The 27,201-nt window shown below is 43.3% G+C and overlaps 1 protein-coding gene across 3 annotated transcripts in view; it reads left to right on the top strand.

Annotated features, from left to right (window-relative positions):
• Positions 1-27,201, top strand: part of LOC112225087 (collagen alpha-1(XVIII) chain) — a 179,044-nt gene that overhangs the window by 108,710 nt on the left and 43,133 nt on the right. For all 3 annotated transcript variants that reach the window (XM_024388712.2, XM_024388710.2, XM_024388709.2), the window contains 9 exons: positions 20,123-20,244; positions 21,838-21,864; positions 22,686-22,892; positions 23,631-23,657; positions 24,317-24,379; positions 24,945-25,028; positions 25,277-25,327; positions 25,969-26,097; positions 26,390-26,452. In XM_024388712.2, coding sequence (XP_024244480.1) covers positions 20,123-20,244; positions 21,838-21,864; positions 22,686-22,892; positions 23,631-23,657; positions 24,317-24,379; positions 24,945-25,028; positions 25,277-25,327; positions 25,969-26,097; positions 26,390-26,452 — 773 coding nt within the window. The remainder of the gene's footprint in view (positions 1-20,122; positions 20,245-21,837; positions 21,865-22,685; positions 22,893-23,630; positions 23,658-24,316; positions 24,380-24,944; positions 25,029-25,276; positions 25,328-25,968; positions 26,098-26,389; positions 26,453-27,201) is intronic.

The raw sequence follows: 27,201 nt of genomic DNA, 5'->3' as shown, positions 1-27,201 counted from the left end.
AAAAGCAGACTGAATCTGGTTTTCCTCTAGGATTTTGCCTGTGCTTATCTCCAATCCATTTATTTTTTTATCCTGACAAACTCCCCAGTCCTTAACGATTACAAGCATACACATAACATGATGCAACCACTACTATGCTTGATAATATATAATAAAAACCACTGAGAGTGGTACTCAGTAATGTGTTGTATTGGAATTGCCCCAAACATAACTTTTTGTCCTGAATAAAAAATGTTAATTGCTTTGCCACATTTTTTTGCAGTATTACTTTAGTGCCTTGTTGCAAATATAATTATATTTTTATTCCGTCCTTTTCACTCTGTCAAATAGGTTAGTATTGTGTAGTAACTACAATGTTGTTGATCCATCCTCAGTTTTCTCCTATAGCCATTCAACTCTGTAACTATTAAAGTGGTGGCAGGGTGGCCTAGTGGTTAGAGTGTTGGACTAGTAACTGAAAGGTTGCAAGTTCAAATCCCTGAGCTGACAAGGTACAAGTCATTCTGCCCCTGAACAGGCAGTTAACCCACTGTTCCTAGGCCGTTATTGAAAATAAGAATTTGTTCTTAACTGACTTGCCTAGTTAAATAAAGGTAAAATAAAATAAATACTTTTTTTTTTAAGTCACTATTGGCCTCATGGGGAAATCCATAGCGGTTTCCTTCCTCTTCGGCAACTGAGTTAAGGAGGACACCTATACCTTTGTATTGACTAGGTGTATTGATACACCCTCCAAAGTGTAATTAATAGCTTCACCATGCTCAAAGAGATATTCAATGTGTACTTTTTTTTACCCATCTACCAATAGGTGCCCTTCTTTGTGAGACATTGGAAAACCTCCCTGGTCTTTGTGGTTGAATCTGTGTTTGAAATTCACTGCTTGACTGAGGGACCTTACATACTTTTGGTCATGTAGTGTACAATTATGTGGACACCTGCTCGTCCAACATCTCTTTCCAAAATCATGGGTATTAATATGGAGTTTTGCTGCCATAACAGCCGCCACTCTCCTGGGAAGGCTGTCCACTAGATGTTGGAACATTGCTGCGAGGACTTGCTTCCATTCAGCCACAAGAGCATTAGTGAAGTCAGGCACTGATGTTGGGCAATTAGGTCTGGATCGCAGTCGGCATTCCAATTCAAAGGTGTTCGATGGGGTTGAGGTCAAGGCTCTGTGTAGGCCAGTATACTTCCGGCGCCGACAGAGATGGCCGCCTCGCTTCGCGTTCCTAGGAAACTATGCAGTTTTTTGTTTTTTTACGTGTTATTTCTTACACTAGTACCCCAGGTCATCTTAGGTTTCATTACATACAGCCGAGAAGAACTACTGAATATAAGATCAGCGTCAACTCACCATCAGTACGACCAAGAATATGTTTTTCGTGACGCGGATCCTGTGTTCTGCCTTACAACCAGGACAACGGAGTGGATTACATGCAGCGACCCAAAAAAACGACTCAGAAAAAGAGGGAAACGAAGCGTTCTTCTGGTCAGACTCCGGAGACGGGCACACCGTGCACCACTCCCTAGCATTCTTCTTGCCAATGTCCAGTCTCTTGACAACAAGGTTGATGAAATCCGAGCAAGGGTAGCATTCCAGAGGGACATCAGAGACTGTAACGTTCTATGCTTCACGGAAACATGGCTAACTGGAGAGACGCTATCCGAAGCGGTGCAGCCAGCGGGTTTCTCCACGCATCGCGCCGACAGAAACAAACATCTTTCTGGTAAGAAGAGGGGCGGGGGCGTATGCCTCATGGCCAACGTGACATGGTGTGATGAAAGAAACATACAGGAACTCAAATCCTTCAGTTCACCTGATTTAGAATTCCTCACAATCAAATGTGGACCGCATTATCTACCAAGAGAATTCTCTTCGATTATAATCACAGCCGTATATATCCCCCAAGCAGACACATCGATGGCTCTGAACGAACTTTATTAAACTCTCTGCAAACTGGAAACGATTTATCCGGAGGCTGCATTCATTGTAGCTGGGGATTTTAACAAGGCTAATCTGAAAACAAGACTCCCTAAATTTTATCAGCATATCGATTGCGCAACCAGGGGTGGAAAGACCCTGGATCATTGTTACTCTAACTTCCGCGACGCATATAAGGCCCTGCCCCGCCCCCCTTTCGGAAAAGCTGACCACGACACCATTTTGTTGATCCCTGCCTACAGACAGAAACTAAAACAAGAGGCTCCCACGCTGAGGTCTGTCCAACGCTGGTCCGACCAAGCTGACTCCACACTCCAAGACTGCTTCCATCACGTGGACTGGGAGATGTTTCGTATTGCGTCAGACAACAACATTGACGAATACGCTGATTCGGTGTGCGAGTTCATTAGAACGTGCGTTGAAGATGTCGTTCCCATAGCAACGATTAAAACATTCCCTAACCAGAAACCGTGGATTGATGGCAGCATTCGTGTGAAACTGAAGGCGTGAACCACTGCTTTTAATCAGGGCAAGGTGTCTGGTAACATGATTGAAATCCATCAGTGCAGCTATTCCCTCCGCAAGGCTATCAAACAAGCTAAGCGCCAGTACAGAGACAAAGTAGAATCTCAATTCAACGGCTCAGACACAAGAGGCATGTGGCAGGGTCTACAGTCAATCACGGACTACAGGAAGAAACCCAGCCCAGTCACGGACCAGGATGTCTTGCTCCCAGGCAGACTAAATAACTTTTTTGCCCGCTTTGAGGACAATACAGTGCCACTGACACGGCCTGCAACGAAAACATGCGGTCTCTCCTTCACTGCAGCCGAAGTGAGTAAGACATTTAAACGTGTTAACCCTCGCAAGGCTGCAGGCCCAGACGGCATCCCCAGTCGCGCCCTCAGAGCATGCGCAGACCAGCTGGCCGGTGTGTTTACGGACATATTCAATCAATCCCTGTACCAGTCTGCTGTTCCCACATGCTTCAAGAGGGCCACCATTGTTCCTGTTCCCAAGAAAGCTAAGGTAACTGAGCTAAACGACTACCGCCCCGTAGCACTCACATCCGTCATCATGAAGTGCTTTGAGAGACTAGTCAAGGACCATATCACCTCCACCCTACCTGACACCCTAGACCCACTCCAATTTGCTTACCGCCCAAATAGGTCCACTGACGATGCAATCTCAACCACACTGCACACTGCCCTAACCCATCTGGACAAGAGGAATACCTATGTGAGAATGCTGTTCATCGACTACAGCTCGGCATTCAACACCATAGTACCCTCCAAACTCGTCATCAAGCTCGAGACCCTGGGTCTCGAACCCGCCCTGTGCAACTGGGTACTGGAGTTCCTGACGGGCCGCCCCCAGGTGGTGAGGGTAGGCAACAACATCTCCTCCCCGCTGATCCTCAACACTGGGGCCCCACAAGGGTGCGTTCTGAGCCCTCTCCTGTACTCCCTGTTCACCCACGACTGCGTGGCCACGCACGCCTCCAACTCAATCATCAAGTTTGCGGACGACACAACAGTGGTAGGCTTGATTACCAACAACGACGAGACGGCCTACAGGGAGGAGGTGAGGGCCCTCGGAGTGTTGTGTCAGGAAAATAACCTCACACTCAACGTCAACAAAACTAAGGAGATGATTGTGGACTTCAGGAAACAGCAGAGGGAACACCCCCCCATCCACATCGATGGAACAGTAGTGGAGAGGGTAGCAAGTTTTAAGTTCCTCGGCATACACATCACAGACAAACTGAATTGGTCCACTCACACAGACAGCATCGTGAGGAAGGCGCAGCAGCGCCTCTTCAACCTCAGGAGGCTGAAGAAATTCGGTTTGTCACCAAAAGCACTCACAAACTTCTACAGATGCACAATCGAGAGCATCCTGGCGGGCTGTATCACCGCCTGGTATGGCAACTGTAAGGCCCTCAACCGTAAGGCTCTCCAGAGGGTAGTGAGGTCTGCACAACGCATCACCGGGGGCAAACTACCTGCCCTCCAGGACACCTACACCACCCGATGCTACAGGAAGGCCATAAAGATCATCAAGGACATCAACCACCCGAGCCACTGCCTGCTCACCCCGCTGTCATCCAGAAGGCGAGGTCAGTACAGGTGCATCAAAGCTGGGACCGAGAGACTGAAAAACAGCTTCTATCTCAAGGCCATCAGACTGTTAAACAGCCACCACTAACATTGAGTGGCTACTGCCAACACACTGTCAATGACACTGACTCTACTCCAGCCACTTTAATAATGGGAATTGATGGGAAATGATGTAAATATATCACTAGCCACTTTAAACAATGCTACCTTATATAATGTTACTTACCCTACATTATTCATCTCATATGCATACGTAGATACTGTACTCTATATCATCGACTGCATCCTTATGTAATACATGTATCACTAGCCACTTTAACTATGCCACTTGGTTTACATACTCATCTCATATGTATATACTGTACTCGATATCATCTACTGTATCTTGCCTATGCTGCTCTGTACCATCACTCATTCATATATCCTTATGTACATATTCTTTATCCCCTTACACTGTGTATAAGACAGTAGTTTTTTGGAATTGTTAGTTAGATTACTTGTTGGTTATTACTGCATTGTCGGAACTAGAAGCACAAGCATTTCGCTACACTCGCATTAACATCTGCTAACCATGTGTATGTGACAAATAAAATTTGATTTGATTTGATTTGATTTGCAGTTCTTCCACACCAATCTCGACAAACCATTTCTGTATGGACCTCACTTTTGTGCAGATTGGCATTGTCTTGCTGAAAAAGCAAAGGGCCTTCCCCAAACAGTTGCAACAAAAGAAGCACAGAATCGTCTAGAACGGCATTGTCTGCTGCAGCGTTAAGATTTCCCTTCACTGGGGCCTCGCCCGAAACCATGAAAAACAGCCCCAGACCATTATTACTCCTCCACCAAACTTTACAGTTGGCGCTATGCATTGGGCCAGTTAGCGTTCTCCTCTCATCCGTCAAACCCAGATTTGTCCGTCGGACTGCCACATGGTGAAGCGTGATTCATCACTCCAGAGAACACGTTTCCACTGCTCCAGAGTCCAATGGTGGGGAGCATTACACCACTCCAGCCAATGCTTGGCATTCGTATTGTGGTCTTAGGCTTGTGTGTGGCTGCTCGGCCATGGAAACCCATTTCTTTAAGCTCCCGAAGAACAGTTATTGTGCTGACGTTGCTTCCAGAGATAGTTTGGAACTCAGTAGAGAGTGTTTCAACCGAGGACAGACAATTTTTATATTCTACGCACTTCACACTAAACGGTCCCTTTTCTGTGAGCTTGTGTGGCCTACCACTTCGTGGCTGAGCCGTTGTTGCTCCTAAAAGTTTCCACTTCACAATAACAACACTTACAGTGCAGCGCTAGCAGGACAGAAATTTTAACAACTGACTTGTTGGAAAGGTAGGATCCTATGACGGTGCCATGTTGAAAGTCACTGAGCTCTTCAGCAAGACCTTTCTACTGCTAATGTTTGTCTATTGAGATTGCATGGAGGTTTGCCTGATTTTACGCACATAAAATGTTTTCTATTTCTTTGTTTTTGGCCTTGTGTGTTTCCCAATCAGAGGCAGCTGTCTATCGTTGTTTTCTGATTGGGGATCACACATAAGTTGCTTACTACACAAAGCTTACTACACAACATGCTGACCACACCAAAATAAATGTACACATACATGTTATTCAATCATTGCACCAACACTGCTCGCGCGAGCGTCTGTGTTGGCAGGCGCTAAAATAGAAGTCAGTTCTATTTGTGAGGCTGAACGCGGCGCAAGTCCTGCCTCTCCCATCTCCTCATTGGTTTATAGAAGCAGATACCCACATGCCATCTCCTCATTGGTACATTGGTATACCCACATGGGTGATTGAAAGATGAACTGAGGGTGGTCGGTCGTGGTAATACACCTATGAAAGTTAGATGCCAATCGCCATATAAAATCCAAAGAAGAAAAAGCCTGGAAGGAGGAGAGATGAAAATAAATTATTTGGTTGACCGTTTATGTATGGATTAATTGTCGGAGTAGAGGACCTTGTGCATTTCAGGTAAAATAACAACTCAACGTTTATATACCAGGACAAATTAGCTTGCAACAGCAAACTAGCTAAATAGGGCAAATTAGCTAGCAACTGCAAGCTAGCTAGCTACATTGCCATAAATGTTTCATGGGTTTTGATCTGTCCCCAAATTAATATAATTGGTTCAGAGTTTGTTTTGATATTTCAACCTGCGTGTCGTGATCGTGTTTGGTGTAGAGGGACAAAATTAATTGGCGCACGATGGCGCACGTCCGGTTTGGGGACGACCTGGAAGGCCTCTGGGACGACCCGGAAGGCGAGGTGCAGGGCGATCCGGATAGAGACGGTGGAATTCTGATAACATGGAAGGATCTAACACGTCCTCCACCGGAACCCAGCATCTCTCCTCCGGCCCGTACCCCTCCCAGTCCACGAGGTACTGAAGGCCCCTCGCCCGACGTCTCGAATCCAAAATGGATCGAACAGAGTACGCCGGGACCCCCTCGATGTCTAGAGGAGGCGGAGGAACATTACGCACTTCAGCCTCCTGGAGCGGGCCAGCCACCATCGGCCTGAGAAGAGACACATGGAACGAGGGGTTAATACGGTAATGAGTGGGTAGTTGTAACCTATAACATACCTTGTTCACTCTCCTCAGGACTTTAAACGGCCCCACAAACCGCGGACCCAGCTTCCGGCAGAGCAGGCAGAGGGGCAGGTTTCGGGTCGAGTGCCAGACCCTGTCCCCTGGTGCGAACACTGGGGCCTCACTGCGGCGACGGTCTGCGCCAATTTTCTGGCGCCTTATGGCACGCTGAAGGTGGACGTGGGCTGCCTCCCAGGTCTCCTCAGCGTGCCGAAACCAATTGTCCACCGCAGGGGCCTCAGTCTGGCTCTGATGCCAAGGAGCCAGAACCGGCTGATACCCTAATACACATTGAAAGGGAGTGAGGTTAGTGGAGGAGTGACGTATGCGTCCACCTCCACTATGAATGGCAAAGAGGGATCCGGATGAGCCAGCACAGGCACCGAGGTAAACAGAGTCTTCAGGTGCTCAAAAGCCCTGTTCGCCTCAGCCGACCACTGCAAGCGCACCGGGCCCCCCTTTAGCAGTGAGGTAATGGGAGCTGCCACCTGACCAAAACCCCGGATAAACCTCCGGTAGTAATTGGAAAACCCCAAAAAAACGCTGCAACTCCTTTACCGTGGTTGGAGTCGGCCAATTACGCACGGCTGTGATGCGGTCGCTCTCCATCTCCACTCCTGAAGTGGAAATCCGATGCCCTAGGAAGGAGATGGATTGTTGGAAAAACAAGCATTTCTCAGACTTGACATATAGATCATGCTCCAACGGGCGACCAAGCACCCTGCGCACCAGGGACACATGCTCGGCGCGTGTAGCAGAGTATATCAGAATATCATCGATATACACCACTACACCCTGCCCGTGCAGGTCCCTGAAGATCTCATCTACAAATGATTGGAAAACTGATGGAGCATTCATCAACCCATATGGCATGACCAGGTACTCATAATGACCTGAGGTGGTGCTAAATGCCGTCTTCCACTCATCACCCTTCTTAATTCGCACCAGATTGTACGCACTCCTGAGATCCAATTTAGTGAAAAAACGTGCCCCGTGCATTAACTCAATAATCGTATTGATCAGAGGTAGCGGGTAACTATATTTCACTGTGACTTTATTAAGACCTCGATAATCAACGCACGGGCGTAAACCGCCATCCTTTTTTTTCACAAAAAAACTCGAAGAGACGGGTGAAATGGATGGCTGAATGAACCCCTGATGCAGGGATTCAGAGACATATGTCTCCATAGCCTCCGTCTCCGCTTGCGACAGGGGATACACGTGACTCTTGGGATATGCAGCGTCTACCAGGAGATCTATCGCACAATCCCCCCGTCGATGGGGTGGTAATTGAGTCGCCTTCTTTTTACAGAAGGCGAGAGCCAAATCGGCATATTCGGGGGAATGCGCACGGTGGAGACCTGGTCTGGACTTTCCACCGTAGTAGCACCAACGGAAACCCCTAAACACCTACCTGAGCATTCTCGCGACCACCCCGTGAGAGCCCTCTGTGGCCAAGAAACAGTGGGGTTATGACTAACCCAGGGTAGGCCTAGCACCACAGAATACGCAGGAGAATCAATAAGGAAAAGACTAATCTTCTCCTTGTGACCCTCCTGCGTTATCATACACAAAGGTGCGGTTACCTCCCTGATAAACCCTGACCCTAATGGTCGACTATCTAAGGCATGAATAGGGAAAGGCATATCCACAGGAACAATAGGGATCCCTAAACTATGAGCTAGACTTTTATTAATGAAATTCCCAGCCGCACCCGAATCTACTAGCGCCTTATACTGGGAATGCGGTGAAAAATCAGGAAAAGAGACAGAGACAAACATTAGTGCAGCAGAGGGCTCTGGATGAGAATGGTGCCTACTCACCTGGGGTGACGCCAGAATGCCCTGCCTGCCCTCTCTATTTCCAGAGGAACCAACCCGGCCCCGACCAGCAGTGTGCTCTCCGCGACCTTGAATGGTGCTCGAGCGGGAACCCCCTCCGGTCTCCCTGCGCACCATCCCTCCCAATTCCATAGGTTCGGGAGAGAGGGTGCGGGAGGATGGAACAACCAGACCCCGATCTAGACGTCCACGAGTAGCCAGCATGTTGTCCAGCTTGATGGACATGTCCACCAGCTGGTCGAAGGTGAGGGTGGTGTCTCTACAGGCCAGCTCCCGACGGACGTCCTCGCGTAGACTACAACGGTAATGGTCGATCAGAGCCCTGTCGCTCCATCCAGCGCCGGCAGCCAAGGTCCTAAACTCCAAAGCAAAATCCTGTGCACTCCTCGTCTCCTGCCTCAGATGATAGAGAAGCTCACCCTCTGCTTTGCCTTCAGGTGGGTGATCGAATACTATCCGGAATTGGCGGGTGAACTCCTCAAAATGGTCCAGCGCCGCATCCTCCCTACTACACACAGCGCTGGCCCATTCCAGTGCTCTCCCGGTGAGGCATGAGACGAGGGCGTAACTCTTCTCACGGTCAGATGGTACTGGGGAGGCCGTGGCTAGATACAAGTTCAGTTTAAGGAGGAAACCCTGGCAGCCGGCAGTATCTCCGTTGTATCCCGTAGGTAGGGATAAATGGATCCTCGATTCCGGAGAGGGAAAAACGTTCACGGGAGATTCCGGTTGTGGTGGTGGTGGCGATGGAGAAACTCCCTGTCTCTCCCAGCGAGCCATTTTCATGACAATGTGATCCAATACGGAGCTGATAACGTCAAGCTCCCTCGCTTGTTCCTGAACGCGTTCCTCCAGCTCCATGGGCATAGTGTCCTCTCCTGCTGACTTCATATATTTGGTTCAGAGATTCTGTCATGCATAGGTGTAATAGGTGGCAGGGAAGTCAGGCGCAGGAGAGTCAAATGGAGTGTAAAATGGAGTCTTTTAAAGTCCACGGAGTATGCTCCATAACACTCTATGTACATAAACACAAAACATGGGTACGAGGACCCGACGCGCACCTATACAAACAATCACACTACACTGACAATAACAATCTCTGACAAAGACATGAGGGGAATCAGAGGGTTAAATACACAACAGGTAATGAATGGGATTGACAACAGGTGTGTGGGAAGACAAGACAAAACCAATGGAAAATGAAAAAAGGATCAATGATGGCTAGAAGACCGGTGACGTCGAACGCCGAGCACCGCCCGAACAAGGAGAGGCAACGACTTCGGCAGAAGTCGTGACAGTTATTGTGTTAGTATTACTTTCTTAGCTACAGTATACGTATCTCCCTCACATATTAAATAATTTATGCAGCAGCATAAAATATTTTTTTTTACCTTGTTGTGTGGTGCTCACTTGAACGGGAAGGGGACGCGGCTGTCTTGTGGGCAAATTTTGCCATCAAAGTCTGGCATTCTCTGGATTTAAGGTGCTTTTAAGAGAACTGGGAATTTTGACATCAGTGATCTTCAGGTCGAAGTTCTAGAAAGAGTCACGAGTTCCCGACTTGGAATTACGAGTTCGATGACTGTTCAAAACTGTTTTTTCCCCCCCAGAGTTCGCAGTTGTCTTAAACTTAATGAAGTCTGAGATTTCCCAGTTCCGAGTTTCCAGTTGTTTTGAACATGGCAGAACATGGTGTTGCATGTGAATGTTTATCCTTTTAAGCTTGGAAAAGAGACCCTTATACCCAGACTTGGACAACACACCCTCTCCACTGAATAGCATGCTAGTGATCGCTTTGCAACACTTGCAGTTTGCCACTGATTCTTAAAAAAACAATCATTGTTGAATTTGTGATTTCCAACTTGTTGAGTAATGTTTATGTCCAATGGCCGATGAGCACCGATATGTTTTATCTATAATTCCTCTTCATATGACAAGGCTTGAAAAGGATTTGCCAGTAGATTTTCGAATTGATTCATGACGATGACTGCTTGTCTAGCTTGCTAGCTAAGATTTTAAAGTATTATGTTGACATGATCAGTTCAAGCAAAGCCACATGATCTGTGGCCAATGACTTTGAGCCTTCTTGGATGGGCACTCTAATGTAAATCTATGCAGCACCCAAGGGGCTTGATTTTTCGTGCTCTCCCTGTAGATTTTGCGGTGACGTGGTGTCCCCATGAGTGACATGATCCACTCACGGCGCAACTAGAGAACATTGCCAACCCCTACGCTCTGTATATTCCGCTGGCTGCCCCACCACCACAGAAAGCACTGAGCTAGGCTGAAATTAGTAATGCACCGATATAACATTTTTGACCGATACCGATATCCGTTATTTTCCTTGCCCCAAAAAACAATACCGATAACCGATATTTTAAAAATGTACGGCCTTTTAAGCATTCTAGTACAGTTAAATAGTTAACACACACACATGGACGCGGCATTTTAAGGCACTGCATCTCAGTGCAAGAAGTGTCACTACAGTCCCTGGTTCGAATCCATGCTGTATCACATCTGGCTGTGATTGGGAGCCCCATAGGGTGGCGCACAATTGGCCCAGCGTCGTCCGGGCCATCATTGTAAATTAGAATTTGTTCTTAACTGACTTGCCTAGATAAATAAAGGTTCCACACACACCACACTGACCAAAATGTTATTTTGTTGGCATTTATGTATGTCCCCATTACCAGTAAAACATCATCAAAACCTATTTCTTTCACTTACTTGCTGTGCTGTTTGATTGTTCATTTGTTCAGTCATTTCATGCTCAACCAGGATTTCTATGGAACGCCGTTTGGGTCTTTGCATGTCAAAAAAGATAACACTTAGACATGTCAAATAACACTCTTTGATGTGTCAAATAACACTATTTGACGTGTCAAACAAGCTTGTTGCCCAATCAGGCCTGAACTTGACTGCACGTCACATAATAATTTAAAGCGTTCATTAACTTTTGTCGTTACACATTGATTACACCATCATTCGTATATCATGTGTCTCAACGATTCATCGATACGTATGCTGTGATGATGGTAAAGTTGTCTTGCGCACCTACTCATCCCCATACTCATCCACATACTGTTTTTATTTATTTACTTTTCTGCTCTTTTGCACACCAATATCTCTACCTGTACATGTCCATCTGATCATTTATCACTCCAGTGTTAATCTGCAAAATTGTAATTATTCGCCTACCTCCTCATGCCTTTTGCACACAATGTATATAGACTCCCCTTTTTTTTCTACTGTGTTATTGACTTGTTAATTGTTTACTCCATGTGTAACTCTGTGTTGTCTGTTCACACTGCTATGCTTTATCTTGGCCAGGTCGTAGTTGCAAATGAGAACTTGTTCTCAACTAGCCTACCTGGTTAAATAAAGGTGAAATAAAATTAAAAAAAAATTTAATACTGTGATGTTCATAAAAAAAGCTAGCTAGTTCATGGATGCAAATAATTTTCTTCCCCCAAAACATGGCAAAGCGACAATCTGTTTCTGTAGTTATAGCTAGGTTTCATAATCTAAAATAACCCTAATTTATAAGACAGTTCTTATTTGATTAACGGTGGTTGGACCCATCTATGTGAAGCTAGCCACAATAAGGATTAGCCACAACAGATGACTTTACAGTTAGCCTTCAAAATAAAAGTATGGCATAATTCCACTATTTGTATATATTTGCATCACTGTCAATTACATACTTTTATTTTGAAGGCAAACTGCAAATTCCACTATTGTGCCTTATCCTTATTGTGGCTAGCTTCACAATACATAACCCGGTCCAGCCGAGCCTCACTAGCCAGTTGAAGCTAACTGGCTGCCTATAACCATAGGTTTGGCCAACAGGGTTAAGCTGCCTAACTATTCGTTATTTATTATTTTCATGAACTGAAGTTCAATTTCATTAGGCGAACAACAAGTGGCAACCTAGCTAATACTTACTCACAAGGATTCCTATGTCATTGCTAAGAATACTGAAAATGACTGCAGTTTCTACTGGTCATTGTTTTCATGCTGGTTGTATTGGTGCTAGCTAGTTTCCAAGCCAAAACTAGCTACCCCAAAAGTTGCGGTCGAACAAATGATGCTTTATTACCAACGCGATATTGTAAACACATCTTTCGTGAACTGTGTTTGCTTGTTTTCTTTTTTTTGTACAGCTTTGACAGTGCTACTCTATCTTTTTTGACACGCAACGACCCAAATGGCATTTCAAAGTGTATGTATGTCATGAAGCTAAAAGCAGTGACGGTATTACTGTGTAACTCCGGTAGGGCAACAGCTGAAAATGGCACACTTGGTAGTGTGTACCGGTGCCCGACCAGTCGGCGAAAGCCAACATCACCCACGACAGAGAACAGTTGACTGTCAAGGACAATGAGTTCCATTATCTTGGCTTTAATGGATTTCACCTTTTGAGTTGTCTCACTGAAATGTTCTTACTCTTTCAAATGACGACTCGACTTTTTGACTGCTCCATCCACACAGCAGATCTTGTGGGCTATGTTAGGAATGCTGTGTTGCACCTGTAGTGCACCATTTCATGTGGCGTCATTACATCATGTACCTACATTATAAAGGTATGCACGGTAGCTTTGACATCGGCGTTAAAGGCCGATACCGATGTTGGCATTTTTAGCTAATATTGTCCGATTTGTTAACCGATATGTCATGCATCCCTAGCTGAAACACCTGCGGTTTGGTGCTGCCTTACTCAAGAAAGCAAAAAAGAGAGCATGTTGTATGCGGCTTTATTAACACAATTCATTTTTTTATATTGTTTTGAAAACTGATGTGATGTATTAATGCCAAAATAACATGCAAAACAGGCAAATATATAGACACTACCGTTCAAAAGTTTGGGGTCACTTAGAAATGTCCTTGATTTTGAAAGAAAAGCACCGTTTTTTTTTACATCTAATTGATCAGAAATACAGTGTAGACATGGTTAATGTTGTAAATGACTATTGTAGCTGGAAACGGCTGATTTTTTAATAGAATATCTACATAGGCGTACAGAGGCCCATTATCAGCAACCATCACTCCTGTGTTCCAAGGCATGTTGTGTTAGCTAATCCATGTTTATAATATTAAAAGTCTAATTGATCGTTAGAAAACCCTTTTGTTATGTTAGCACAGCTGAAAACTGTTGTTCTGGTTAAAGAAGCAATTAAACTGGCCTTCTTTACACTAGTTGAGTATCTGGAGCATCAGCATTTGTGGGTTCGTTTACAGGATCAAAATGGCCAGAAACAAAGCACTTTCTTCTGAAACTCGTCAGTCTATTATTGTTCTGAGAAATTAAGACTATTCCATGCGAGAAATTGCCAAGAAACTGAAGATCTCGAGCAACGCCATGTACTACTCCCTTCACAGAACAGCACAAACAAAGCTCTAAACAGAATATAAAGATTAGTGGGAGGCCCTGGTGCATAACTGAGCAAGAGAACAAGTACATTAGATTGTCTAGTTTGAGAAACAGACGCCTCACAAGTACTCAAATGGCAGCTTCATTAAATAGTACCCGCAAAACACCAGTCTCAACGTCAACAGTAAAGAGGCGACTCCGGGATGCTGGCCTTCTAGGTGGAGTTGCAAAGAAAAATACATATCTCAGACAGGCCAATAAAAATAAAAGATTACGATGGGTAAAAGAACAGACACTGGACAGAGGATGTCTGCCTAGAAGACCAGCGTCCCGGAGTCGCCTCTTCACTTCATTTACAACATTAACAATGTCTACACTGTATTTCTGATCAATTTGATGTTATTTTAATGGACAAAATGTTTTTATTTTCTTTCAAAAACAAGGACATTTCTAAGGGACCCCAAACTTTTGAACGGTAGTGTGTATACAGTTGAAGTTGGAAGTTAATATACACCTTAGCCAAATACATTTAAACTCAGTTTTTCACAATTCCTGACATTTAATCCTAGTAAAAATCCCTGTCTTAGGTCAGTTAGGATCACCACTTTATTTTAAGAATGTGAAATGTCAGAATAATAGAGAGAATGATTTATTTCAGATGTTATTTCTTTCATCACATTCCCAGTGGGAATAGTATTTGGTAGCATTACCTTTAAATTGTTTAACTTGGGTCAAATGTTTTGGGTAGCCTTCCACAAGCTTCCCACAATAGGTTGGGTGAATTTTGGCCCATTTCTCCTGACAGAGCTGGTGTAACTGAGTCAGGTGTGTAGGCCTCCTTGCTCCCACATGCTTTTTCAGTTCTGCCCACACATTTTCTATAGGATTGAGGTCAGGGCTTTGTGATGGCCACTCTAATTCCTTGACTTTGTTGTCCTTAAGCCATTTTGCCACAACTTTGGAAGTATGCTTGACGTCATTGTCCATTTTGAAGACCCATTTGCGACCAAGCTTTAACTTCCTGACTGATGTCTTGAGATGTTGCTTCAAAATATCCACAATTTTCCTACCTCATGATGATCTATTTTGTGAAGTGCACCAGTCCCTCCTGCAGCAAAGCACCCCCACAACATGATCCTGCCACCCCTATGCTTCACGGTTGGGATAGTGTTCTTCGGCTTGCAAGCCGCCCACTTTTTCCTCCAAACATAGCGACGGTCATTATGGCCAAACAGTTCTATTTTTGTTTCATCAGACCAGAGGACATTTCTCCAAAAAGTACGATCTTTGTACCCATGTGCATTTGCGAACCGTAGTCTGGCTTTTTTATAGCGGTTTTGGAGCAGTGGCTTCTTCCTTGCTGAGTGGCCTTTCAGGTTATGTTGATATAGGACTCGTTTTACTGTGGATATAGACACTTTTGTACCTGTTTCCTCCAGCATCTTCACAGGGTCCTTTGCTGTTGTTCTGGGATTGATTTGCACTTTTCACACCAAAGTACATTAATCTCTAGGAGACAATGCATCGCCTTCTTCATCTTTATGACGGCTGCGTGGTCCCATGGTGTTTATACTTACATACTATTGTTTGTACAGATGAACGTGGTACCTTCAGGCGTTTGGAAATTGCTTCCAAGGATGAACCAGGCTTGCGGAGGTCTACAATTTTTTTTCTGAGGTCTTGACTGATTTATTTTGATTTTCCCATGATGTCAAGCAAAAAGGCACTGGGTTTTAAGGTAGGCCTTGAAATACATCCACAGGAACACCTCCAATTGACTCAAATCAGAAGCTTCTAAAGCCATGACAAAATTTTCTGGACTTTTTCAAGCTGTTTAGTCAACTTTGTGTATTTAAACTTCTGACCCACTGGAATTGTAATAAAGTGAATTATAAGTGAAATTATCTTTTTGCAAACAATTGTTGGAAAAAGTACTTGTGTCATGCACAAAGTAGATGTCTTGCCAAAACAAGACATTTTTGGAGTGGTTGAAAAACAAGTTTTAATGACTCCAACCTAAGTGTATTTACATTTCCGACTTCAACTGTATATATATTTTTAACTAAACAGGTAAGGCTCAAATCAGGTGGGTTTCTGCCTGGAATTACAGGTCGATACAGGAAATAGCTGCCTCCTTGTTTCCTTAATTTTTTAAAAGTGATTGGGTGAGTGACTGACTTTTTTTCCTCATTGATTTTCAGTGACTATAGACAGCTAGAGATGCAGGTGCCATTTGGTTAGCTAGCAACAACTTGAATGAATGTTATACACTTAGCATATCTAAGCTAGATTTGAGCTCATCTTGCTCTAGCTAGCCTTTTGTGACTCCCAAACCCGCATGCGGGAGCGTAATCATCACCTGAAACTAATTAGCATAACGCAACGGACATAAATATCCCTAGAAAATATTCCTATTCATGAAAATCACAATGAAATATATTGAGACACAGCTTAGCCTTTTGTTAATCACCCTGTCATCTCAGACTTTCAAAATATGCTTTACAGCCAACGCTAGACAAGAATTTGTTTAAGTTTATCGAAAGCATAGCATTATGCCTTGCTAGCAGCAGGCAACCTTGTCACGGAAATCAGAAAAGCAATCAAATTAAATCGTTTACCTTTGATGAACTTCGGATGTTTTCACTCATGAGACTCCCAGGTAGATAGCCAAAGTTCATTTTTTCTCAAAATATTATTTTGTAGGTGAAACAGCTCCGTTTGTTCTTCACGTTTGGCTGAGAAATCGCCCGGAAATTGCGGTCACCACAACGCCGAAAAATATTCCAAATTAGCTCCATAATATCAACAGAAACATGGCAAACGTTGTTTAGAATCCATCCTCAAGGTGTTTTTCTAATATCGATTAGATAATATATCCGTCGGGACAATTAGTTTTTCACTAGGACCGATTGGAGTAACGGCTACCTCTGTATTTTACGCGAGAATCTCTCTCGGAGCCACCATGTGACCACTTATGCAATGTGGCCGCCTACGGCTATTCTTCAACAGAAATGCGTAAAACTACGTCACAAAGCTGTAGACACCTTGGGGAATACGTAGAAAGCGTAAGCTCGTTGATGGTACATTCACAGCCGAATAGGGAGTCATTGGAATGCAGCGCTTTCAAAACCTGGGGCAGTTCCGGATTGGATTTTTCTCAGGCTTTCGCCTGCAACATCAGTTCTGTTATACTCACAGACAATATCTTTACAGTTTTGGAAACGTTAGAGTGCTTTCTATCGACAGCTGTCAATTATATGCATATTCTAGCATCTTTTCCTGACAAAATATCCCGTTTAAAATGGGAACGTTTTTTTTCCAAAAATGAAAATACTGCCCCCTAGTACCAAGAGGCTAGCATTAGTTGTTGATCTTGTTGTTGCTTATGTGTATAACTGAGGGAGTGCCTACCTTTTCATGGTTTATTGATCAATATGACTGTAAAGTTCTCAAATGTAAGAGAACTCCCGTGGTGTTTACATATTTGCAGAAATTGATTTTATTTGCAAAAATCGATTGTAGCTTTTGGCGAATGCGTATTAATGATCTAAAGTCGCACTGTTGCAACTGCCTGTAAACACACAGTCCAGTTCAAAGTGAATGATGGCAGCGCCGTGTGGCAAATGGCTTGTTTGTATAAAGGTCTTCTGTAGCTCTGATTGGCTATAGCTCACCAGTCTGTGTTGACTCTGGTCCTGGACAAGATGCATGTTTTTATTTGGTTTTATTTGCTGCAGTGTCTATTAATTGTCCAAACACACTGCCGCTTTCACAATGCCTTAGTATACGTAATTCCCCAACATTTTAAGAATTTATGAAAACAACCATATTCAAGTGGTCGCTTCTTGTCAGATTTTCTTGTGTCATATTCTTCCCAGGGGTGTATATGAACAGATTTTAATACAATTTCATGTTGCTAAAATGCTGTCAGTTCCACTTTAAATGCAACAGTGTTTCACACGTAAGTTATTTTCAAAGAGATGGCTAACAACAACGAGCACGCTGCAATAAAAAACACAGTTCCACTCACCAGATGATGATCACTTGAAACTTAGCTTCTTTCTTTTCAAGAATAACCTAACAAATAACATCAGAATTGCATGAAATGATTGCTAAAATTTTAATTTAAAAAAATCCTCCGACCCATGGTAAAATGTGTAGAATTGCAGCAAACTTGCTTTAAAACGGCTAAGTTTTCTCTACGCCACATGGCAAAATGTGCAGAATTTCTGGAAATGAACTTTGTGATAACAGTGGCTGCAGCCGCTGCAAACTACTGACAAGAAAAGCTATCTAGCTAGACCGTGGGAAAACTACTGCTCGCTATTGCACAGTGACCTGTTGGCCTTCAACAAGGCAAAAGTTTCCATACATTTTTTTTTTTAAGTCAAAAAAGTCAAAATGTGTTTGGTTGATTCCAATGTCACTACTAAATGTTGCCCCATACTGTTGAATGGCAGATACATTTATCTAGCTTTTGATGGCCTAACCAATGACTGCCTCAGCTAGCTAGATTTATCCAGTGGTGGAAATAGTACCCAATTGTCATACTTGAGTAAAAGTAAAGATACCTTAAAAGAAAATGACTCGAGTAAAAGTGGAAGTCACCCAGTAAAATACTTCTTGAGTAAATCTAATGGTATTTGGTTTTAAATGTACCTAAGTATCAAAATAAATGTAATCGCTAAAATGTACTTGATACTAAGTATCAAAAGTTAAAGTATAAATCATTTCAAATTAAGCAAACCAGACGGCAAACATTTCTCGATTAAAAAAATATTTTTTTTACGGATAGGCAGGGGCACACTTCAACACTGAGACATCATTTACAAATGAAGCATTTGTGTTTAGTGAGTCTGCCAGATCAGAGGCAGTAGGGATGACTGGGCATGTTCTCTTGATAAGTGCAGGAAATAGACAATTTTCCTGTCCTGCTAAGCATTCAAAATGTAACTAGTACTTTTGGGTGTCGGGGAAGATGTAAGGAGTAAAAAGTACATTGTTTTGTTTAGGAATGTAGTGGAGTAAATGTTGTCAAAAAAATATACAGATACCACAACAAACTACTTAAGTAGTACTTTGAAGTGTTTTTGCTGGTCTTCAGTGTTAACCCTTTCCAACAAAAACTGAAGAGATTAAATCAGAACATCATTGAAAATAGTAATATAATAATTATTATTACTTTATGTCCTTAGCTCTTCTCTGAAGGTGTAGAATGCCCATTGTTCACCACTGTGTTTGGGTTAGTAATAATAGTAATAATTCTATCTGAAAATCTAAAGAATCCATATGTTGTTCTGAAATATGAATACAGAAATACTGGACATTTTGATCTCTTATTATGGTGGTTATTTTGGTAAAATTACAATCAATTGTCTTGAATTGGACTTGCATTTTTCTGGTCTCGAACCCCTTGTCCCCCTCCCGGTCTTGATCTTGACTCGGTCTCGGACCCCTTGTCCCCCCTCCGGTCTTGGTCTTGACTCAGACTCGATTTCCTCCGGTCTTAGTCTTGAATCAGTCTCGCTTTAGGTGGTCTCGAACACAACATTTACCAGGAATGTGCTCTTATCTCCACATCAGTGGAGATGGAAGAAAAGGGACACAGAGAGGAAGTCACTTGAGATGCACCCACAAAGTGTCGGAGTTGGATGCTCTCACTCTGGACTGCAGGATATGTAAGACTCTGCATGTTGCATTGCCATGCAATGGGGGGGTCTATCCAAATTAAAGTGCCTGCTTGGTTGGTAGAATGGGGTGGCAGGGTAGCCTAGTGGCCAGAAGGTTGCAAGTTCAAACCCCTGAGCTGACGAGGTACAAATCTGGCCCTGAACAGGCAGTTAACCCACCGTTCCTAGGCCGTCATTGAAAATAAGAATTTGTTCTTAACAAGGTACAAATCTGCCTAGTTTGTGGACTTGCCTAGTTAAATAAAGGTTAAAAAAAAAAAAGAATTTACCAGGAAAGATGATGGGAAACAATGTGCAGTTGTGGAATTTTAACTCTGTCAAGAAGGTTATGACCATATCCTCCAAGGCTTCTCAACAACCTATAAATTACAGTCGGTAGTAAGGACACAAGGATGCTCTGGCCAACAAACGAGAAAGCCATTTCCTGCCAGTAAACTGCGGAAGGAAATGTTGGTTTAGGATAAGGATGCAACCGTTCATCATTTTGTAAACATTTATTTTCAGGAGGTAATAACTTTTGCCTTTCTTTTTCTCTATCTTTCTTTTGTTTTCAAGGCCCAGGTGGATCTAGAGGAGAGAAGGGTGACAGAGGAGAGAAAGGAGACAGGGGTCCTTTCGGTCCAAAGGGAGATTCTGGGTCTGAGTCGGGCACACGAGGAGGGGCACGTGGAGAGAAGGTGCAGACTTATTGAATAATTTTAAACAAACAAAATAGATGACACATTCATACAGTGTACTAATTAAAATTACACGAAACAACATTGTTGGTCTTAAACTTCAATGAAAAAACATTATGGTGTGTTCAAGATGACAGACCAAAATGTCTATTCATTTTCTATTTATTTTCTATTGAAGTCTATTTTTTACAGCACCTTTCATACACCAAAGCAGCTCAAGAAGCTTCATATGCTCTAGGTGCATTAGAACCTGAGTTCAATATCCATATAGTGAAGTGAATACAGGATAAACGCTGAGTGTAACAAAAAATATTTTGATGACATAGCTGACCAGGTGAATCCAGGTGAAAGCTCTGATCCCTTATTGATGTCACTTGTTAAATCCACTTCAATCAGTGTAGAGGAATAGGAGGAGACCGGTTAGGGATCTGATCTTTTTTTTCAATTTTCACCCAAAATTACATATCTAACTGCCTGTAGCTCAGGAACTGAAACAAGGATATGCATATTCTTGATACCATTTGAAAGGAAACACTTAAGTTTTTGGAAATGTTGAATTAATGTAGGAGAATATAACACATTAGATCTGGTAAAAGATAATTAAAAGAAAAAAAAGGTTTTTATCTTATTTATTTGTACCATCTTTGAAATGCAAGAGAAAGGCCATAATGTATTATTCCAGCACAGGCACGATGTAGATTTTGCCCAATAGATGGCAGCAGTGTATGCTAAAAGTTTTAGACTGATCCAATGAACCATTGCATATGTCCAAAATGTTGTATCAAGACTGTCCAAATGTGCCTAATTGGTTTATTGATACATTTTCAAGTTCATAATTGTGCACTCTCCTCAAACAATACCATGGTATTATTTCACTGTAATAGCTACTGTAAATTGGACAGTGCAGTTAGTTTAAGAAGAATTTAAGCTTTCTGCCCATATCATATATGCTTATGTCCTGGGAAAATGTTTTGTTACTTACAACCTCATGTACCGTGGGGAGGACACCGAACCTGTAGAGGTTAATGAAGGATTTTTGAGCCTTGAGACAATTGAGACATGGTTTGTGTATGTGTTTGTGCATGTGGGCAAGAAAAAATATTTAAGTGCCTTTGAGTGGGATATAGTAGTAGGTGCCAACTGCACTGGTTTGTGTCAAGAACTGCAACGCTCCTGGGTTTTTCTGATATGTGTATCAAGAATGGTTCACCACCCAATGGACATCCAGCCAACTTGACACAACTGTGGGATGCATTGGAGTCAACATGGGACAGCATCCTTGTGGAACACTTTCGACACCTTGTGGAGTCCATTCCCCAATAAATTGAGGCTTTTCTAAGGGCAAGAAAACAATACTAGGATGGTGTTCCTAATGTTTGTTATATTCAGTGCATGTGTTATTTCTTAACCACTTTTTCTCAATGCTCAATGTCACAACACTTGCTAGTTGTGGAAGGATGCTTTTTGAAAGAACTCATATAGGGACCAGGTGAAGCCTGCACCCATACGTCGTATTGCTTTCAAACACACCAAAATTGTTTGGTCATATACATACGTAGATACTAAAATGTTCTTTTGTGTTTTTACCTGCAGGGTGTGCCTGGAGAAAAGGGAATGAAGGTATGTTCAAATGATCTATTATTATCACCTTGTTGTGGTCCCAAATACCGTTGAATGCTCCCTCAGGTTTATTATTTATTGTCTGGTCGAAGACCTTAATGTCAAAACGTTGCACAATAAAACTGCACGGGTGTTCAACAGAAAGCAGGTGTCGGGATTTTTTTACCTGGTTCTAATCCAGGCTGTATCACAACCGGCCGTGATTGCGAGATACCATGGGGCGGTGCACAATTGGTTTGGCCGGTGTAGGCCGTCATTGAAAATAAGAATTTGTTCTTAACTGACTTGCCTAGTTAAATAAAGGTTAAATAAAATTAAAGTATTTCTGACTTTACTTTTTGTACCGTGCACCTGCAAGTTACTAGATGTGTGTGTAAACTACTTCTTAACCTGTTGTCCAAATAACCACATAATAATGAATGGCACTCCAATTGTCGTGTTCATGTGCTGGTCTTTTGTATTTTATTATCGGTCTCCTCCATACCTTTTTATATAACCTCATTATGATCAGTCAATGCATTTTGATCAAGATGTAGTGACTGAATGTTGAAATTAGTTCACCTCCTGAACTGCAACAAATTATGACAACTCCCACCATTATCATCTTCTTTATTATCTTTATTTAAAGTCACATTTACATCTAGTATGTGTAGCATGATGTACTAATTACTCTACCCATATTGTTATGAACAACACAACCAGTTTTATTTTTAAAGGTTGTTCCTGAAGCTAACATAATGCTTTCCGTCTCCATACCAAGAGGGTATTCTTTGGAAACAATAAAGATGTATAACTTTTTGAATGTCCTATTGTCTCCGTAGGGAAAAGCAGGCTTCGGATACCCTGGGTCGAAGGGCGACCCCGGCCCCGCTGGTCCCCCCGGACCACCAGGCTCCCCGGGGCCCGCGGCTGAGGTGGTATCACGTGGCGACAGCTCCGTGATTCAGACGGTTGCGGGTCCCAGAGGACCAGCTGGAACTCCGGGACCTGCAGGCCCTGAGGGGCCCGCAGGAGCCGACGGAGAGCCTGTGAGTTGCCTGCCCTGACCTTCCACCTCAATACCAGCAGAGGGCAATCAATAAGAAAGTTATTCAGTCAGCCGTTATCTGATTCTCCATATTTATCCCACTGCACTTGCACACTCCCCGTCATGGATTTAAAAGCATTGGATTGGGGTAAACATTGGCCCAATGGAGTTTCAACCATTGTTAAATCCATGAGAGGGAAAACATCCTACTGTGTCCAACCTAACCTCGAACGCTTCGGAAGGTTACAGCTCTCATGGTCACTTCGGGAGAAGTATTGAGAATCGGAACGTGGCCACAGTAGGATTATTTAAGCCTTATGGGTAATCCTATATCTGTGCCTATGGACAACTTCTACCTGGAATAGTGCTTAGCGTTTATGCCCAAGTGCAACTAACAGGTATAACTTAATTATTTAGTGACAACTTAGACCAGGATATATTTTTTTCTCTTCTTGATAATAAATAGCCATACTTTATTAGACAAGTTGTAATTAATGGATTGCATAAATTGGAAAATATAAAGTAATGCGTGTACTACCATGAGTTTTCCATTCATATAACCTGTACGACCTGTGCGGGTGATCTTAGTGCGTATTGATGGTTTAACACCTGGAGATAAAATGGTGGTCAACAGTGGTTGCAATTAACCTGTTGTGTCTTCAAGTTTTAAATAATTTCCTTTTTGATCAGTGTCATAGACCATACTTTTAATTATGTTTTATTTTCCTCCTCTTCACAGGGTGATCCTGGTGAAGATGGTTCTCAAGTAAGTTGCAAAAAAGCGGAATTACATTTTTGCCAGCAGCACAGTTAGTCACTAATGCTCTGGATGACATGAAAACAACCTAACCATCTCTGCTAGGGTGAGTAAAATGCTTAGAGTGAGGTGTTCTCTCATTTGTATCTGGAAGTACAGTAGTTAGCAAGTTAGCCAGTTAGCTTGGGTGCTTGACTGCTGTTATGGGGTCAGAACGCTCTGTTCAACCCTACTCCTTGGCCAGAGCGTCCAGTGTGCACTCTGAATGCTCCGAAAGCGAAACGCTCTGAATTTACGAACTGACAATCTGACAATGCTCTGAATTTATGAGCGCACTCTGGCACTCCAGATTTGAATTTAGGAACACACCCGATATCGTAAGATGTCTAGCTAGTTATTTGTTATGCAAACAAGCTAGCAAGAGGTTGCATAGCAACAGCATCAACTTCCGGTAGACAGGCGAAGCGCTAGTACGCTCAACTGAAGGGATAACGCTCGTTTACAGTAAACTAAAATTAGCTAATAGTATATAGTATATACTCATTAAATATGTAGTATACAGTATGTTATTATGGGTATTCAAACACAGCCTAGGTTTAGCATCTTTAACTGCCAGTACTTGTATTTCTCAAGATACTAGTCAGCTCTCTGGTCTGTCTCTTACCCAGGGCCTTGTTGGACCGCCAGGCTTCCCTGGAACCCCAGGAGACTCTGGGCTCAAAGGAGAGAAGGTACTAAATGCTGTCATGGCATGACATTGTTGTTTTGAGAAGCTGGCATAATGTAGCCTGGTCCCAGATCATTTTGTGCTGTATAACCAACTCTTATGGTCGTTTGGCAAGACACTGAACATAGGAGTTAGCAAGAAAACACAAACAAATCTGGGACCAGGCTAGGCATTATGCAGCAGTCATCAGTTGCAGTCTGTTATCTGTGGATTGCCCTCCCCAATGAGTCAAAGACCAGTGTCAGCATGAGCGGGGGATCAATCCAGTTCAGAAAAAGTCAAAGAAGACTTATTGATTGAAATGTTTCAAACACTGCTTCAGAGCTTGTGTAAATAAACACATGACCATATTGAGATGTACCCCTTGTTTGTGTCCCAAATTTCACCCTATTCCCTTTATAGTACGCTACTTGGGCTCTAGTCAAAAGTAGTGCACTATGAAGGGAATAGGCTGCCATTCGGTGCGCAGGCCATGGCTAGGTTATTCAATACAAGTTTATTTGTCCCCTTAGGGCAATTACTAGCTAATTACTAATGCAGTCAATCGTTCATGTGTGTCTGCTCCACAGGGTGACCGTGGTGAGGGCCAGCCGGGCCCCAGTGGACCTCCCGGACCCCCAGGACTCCCAGCGCCATCCAGTCACGACCGGCCCGTGAGTCCACATTGACCTCAGTCAGCCAAAGTTCTAGTTATGTATTTTCTACAACCACTTGCAGCTAGCAAAGGACACTGAAACCAACACAACAGGGTTGTTGATACCAAAAATTGTCAGTTGAGATCAACAAATCATATTTTAGCTAAATTATTTCAGATGGGAAGAAGGGGCCAAGAGAGCTACTGTAGTTGTGGAGCACATGACTTCTATGACGTCTGTGAGCTATTTCACCTTCTTTGTTTCAGACCTTTGTGGACATGGAAGGCTCTGGGTTCCCTGACTTGGAGGCTCTTCGGGTAGGTCCACTTTTCTTATATTGGCTCCACTCTATAAGCAAAAGGGCCATAGATTGCCTTGTCATCCAACACTGGTTCAAGAGCAGTTGTTAGGAGTGTAGGGTCAATTTGCCCCTAGATGCCGGTCTTTGGTATTTTTTTGCACTTTCCCAACTAATGGTTAAGATTAGGATTGGAGGAAGGGAAGCTGATCCTAGATCTGCACCTAGGGGAAACTTCATCCCAGAGCGTTGTTAGGGCTCCACTACACCTGTATAAACAACCCAAACTCAGTACATATTGTTTTATGTATTCGCCTGACAAAACATCCAACTCAAGGAGCGCACAGCGTCCTACCTCAAATTGGATCCCGTCTTGAGCTGTGAAATGCATTTGAAGGAAGGCCTTGATTTACTTAGCCGATGTCAAGCTGAAACTATTACAAACTAGAGTTCATGGATTTCTGTCAGCAGTTTACTCTGACAAAAATGTATTCATTTATTTATTTTTATTTGACTAAATTGACTGAGAATTGTACCTTATTTTTTGCAGCAACAAACTAGGAGAACAGTTGCAGGAGGAGAGGAGTTGAATGGGCAAAAATGAAATATGCAATAGTCATGATTCGTGATGTATTCTCTGTGTATTTTCTGGGGTGGTAGGGACTGCCTGGTTTGCCTGGCCCTCCTGGACTCCCCGGGGCCCCAGGTCCTTCCGTTGTTGGTACAGGGCTCTCTAGCTCGTTTGGCCCCCAAGGTCCCCCAGGGCAAGATGGTGCCCCTGGTCAACCGGTAGGTCCTCAGGAGATGGAACCTTCTCTCCGTTTGTTTGCCTTTCTTGTAACATACCACAGTGGAACCATAATAGTCATAAGCGTTTGATTGTGTTTTTATCCATGATTATTTGGAAGGGATGTGCTGTGCTTTATCATCATGTAAGAGGGAAGGTCACCTATCTGCAGTGAAAGGACCATATGAGTAATCAATTGACCCACCACACTGCTGATAGTGTGCAAAGTGTAATGATTATGATGATGATTAAGTTAATAAACATAATATTAAGTCCTAAACTTGTGCTTTGTAGGGGTTACCCGGCCCACCTGGTACTGATGGTCGCCCAGCAGTTGCAGGGGCCAGGGGAGAGAAGGTGACAGAAAAAACACAAATGATTCTAACGATCAAGTTCTTTCCATCTCTTCATCATGGCTTCTTGTGTCATTACCAAATGGCATCATTGATTGTTTTCTGAAGATAAGTACCTATGGGATTTGAATGGGATCAATTCAAGTTGATCACCTCTACATTCGGAGTTGCAATCTACTGTGGAGATAGCCTGCAGAGTTCTGTAATAGTATCCAGGTCTATGCCCAAACAGTTCGAGCTTCTACTTTTAAAAATCCATCTCTCCAGAAAAAGTCCCTCACTGTGAATGCTTGTTATAGACCCCCCTCAGCTCCCAGCTGTGCCCTGGACACCATATGTGAATTGATTGCCCCCCATCTATCGTCAGAGTTCGTACTGTTAGGTGACCTAAACTGGAATATGCTTAACACCCCGGCCATCCTACAATCTAAACTAGATGCCCTCAATCTCACACAAATGATCAATGAACCTATCAGGTACAACCCCAAATCCGTAAACATGGGCACGCTCATAGATATCATCCTGACCGCCCTCGAAATACACCTCTGCTGTTTTCAACCAGGATCTCAGCGATCACTGCCTCATTGCCTGCGTCCGTAATGGGTCCGCGGTCAAACGACCACCACTCATCACTGTTAAATGCTCCCTAAAACACTTCTGCATGCAGGCCTTTCTAATCGACCTGGCCCAGGTATCCTGGAAGGATATTGACCTCATCCCGTCAGTAGAGGATTTCTGGTTGTTCTTTAAAAG

Source organism: Oncorhynchus tshawytscha, linkage group LG26 (genome assembly GCF_018296145.1).
Source record: "Oncorhynchus tshawytscha isolate Ot180627B linkage group LG26, Otsh_v2.0, whole genome shotgun sequence".
NCBI classification, from domain to species: domain Eukaryota; kingdom Metazoa; phylum Chordata; class Actinopteri; order Salmoniformes; family Salmonidae; genus Oncorhynchus; species Oncorhynchus tshawytscha.
Note: the sequence above shows the minus strand (reverse complement) of the source record. Positions and strands in the feature narration are given on the sequence as shown.